Consider the following 1,075-nt stretch of genomic DNA (forward strand, 5'->3'; position numbering starts at 1 on the left):
TGCACTATGGTTTCTAGGTGAAGAAGACACCGTGGCGACGGACGTGTGTGTGACGAAGGGGGCGATCTTCCAAAACCTGAGCGCGACCCAAGTGGCGCGAGACGAGCGAGAGAGGCAAAACGCCGCGTTGGAAGCCACCCGACTGAATGCAACGTTGGCCAAAGCCAAGCTGATGTACGAAAAGGGCGAAGCGATGGCGGCGGAGCGGGAAAAGGCCGAACGACTGCGGCAAAAAGTGGCCGCACACGACGACTACGACGAGTGTTTTCCCGATTACGAAGAGATGGACGACGACAAGAATGACGAAGCCAAGAAGAAGAAGAAGAAGAAGGGAGACTCGGACGTGGGCGAGACAGATCGAACAATCAAGCTGGCGGCAGATCCAAAGGACAAAGGCAAGAAGTTTGGTGATGCACTAGGCGGAAAGAAGGACAAATCGAAGCGCGATCGAGTACCTGGTGGCTCCAACGGGCCAACCCAGTAGGCCAACGTACATGTCTTTCGAGATACCAACACAACGTCAGATTCTGTGGCACCAGCGGTGCATGCTGACGTTTGACTTGTCTGGCAAGAACCAGCAGCTTGGACATGGCATTGCCGGTTGCCGTCGTCGTTGGCGACGAAATGTTGGTGGAATCGCCGCGTGGAGCACGTCCATGAGTGGATGGGTTGACTGAGGCAGCTCTGGCATCACAATCGACATGACCGCATGGCGTCGCGAGGGGTGTGTCCCCTTTCAACTTTGCCAGACCACACGTCCAGGATGTGGCGGCGTCGCTGGCGCCGCGTTCCCGTCATGTGTCGATTCAATGGCCAATCAAATCAGCCTCGACGATTGGATTGGAGGATATCGTCCAATGACAGCGATTAGTCCACCAGAGTGTTGGTCGATGCCGTCTTATCATGACCGTTCCGTCGTCTTCGATACAGCGACGGTCGGGAACGAGTCCCATCACGAAGGCATCGCGCTGTCCAAGGTATGTCGTTGCAGCAGTACTTGACCCACATTGCCAAGTACACCGAGTTGGAGCACAGTTTGTTTGAGCCGACCAAGGACGATCACGTGGTGGTACGG

The 1,075-nt window shown here is 55.9% G+C and overlaps 1 protein-coding gene across 1 annotated transcript in view; it reads left to right on the top strand.

Annotated features, from left to right (window-relative positions):
• H310_13745 (hypothetical protein) overlaps positions 1-484 on the top strand; it is a gene marked incomplete at both ends in the record, with an annotated part of 1,094 nt that extends 610 nt beyond the window's left edge. The window contains one exon of the mRNA XM_008881372.1: positions 18-484. Within this exon, the coding sequence (XP_008879594.1) occupies positions 18-484 (467 nt within the window). The remainder of the gene's footprint in view (positions 1-17) is intronic.
• Between the last annotated feature and the right edge of the window lie 591 nt (positions 485-1,075).

Source organism: Aphanomyces invadans (assembly GCF_000520115.1).
Source record: "Aphanomyces invadans strain NJM9701 unplaced genomic scaffold supercont1.56, whole genome shotgun sequence".
NCBI lineage: Eukaryota > Oomycota > Saprolegniomycetes > Saprolegniales > Verrucalvaceae > Aphanomyces > Aphanomyces invadans.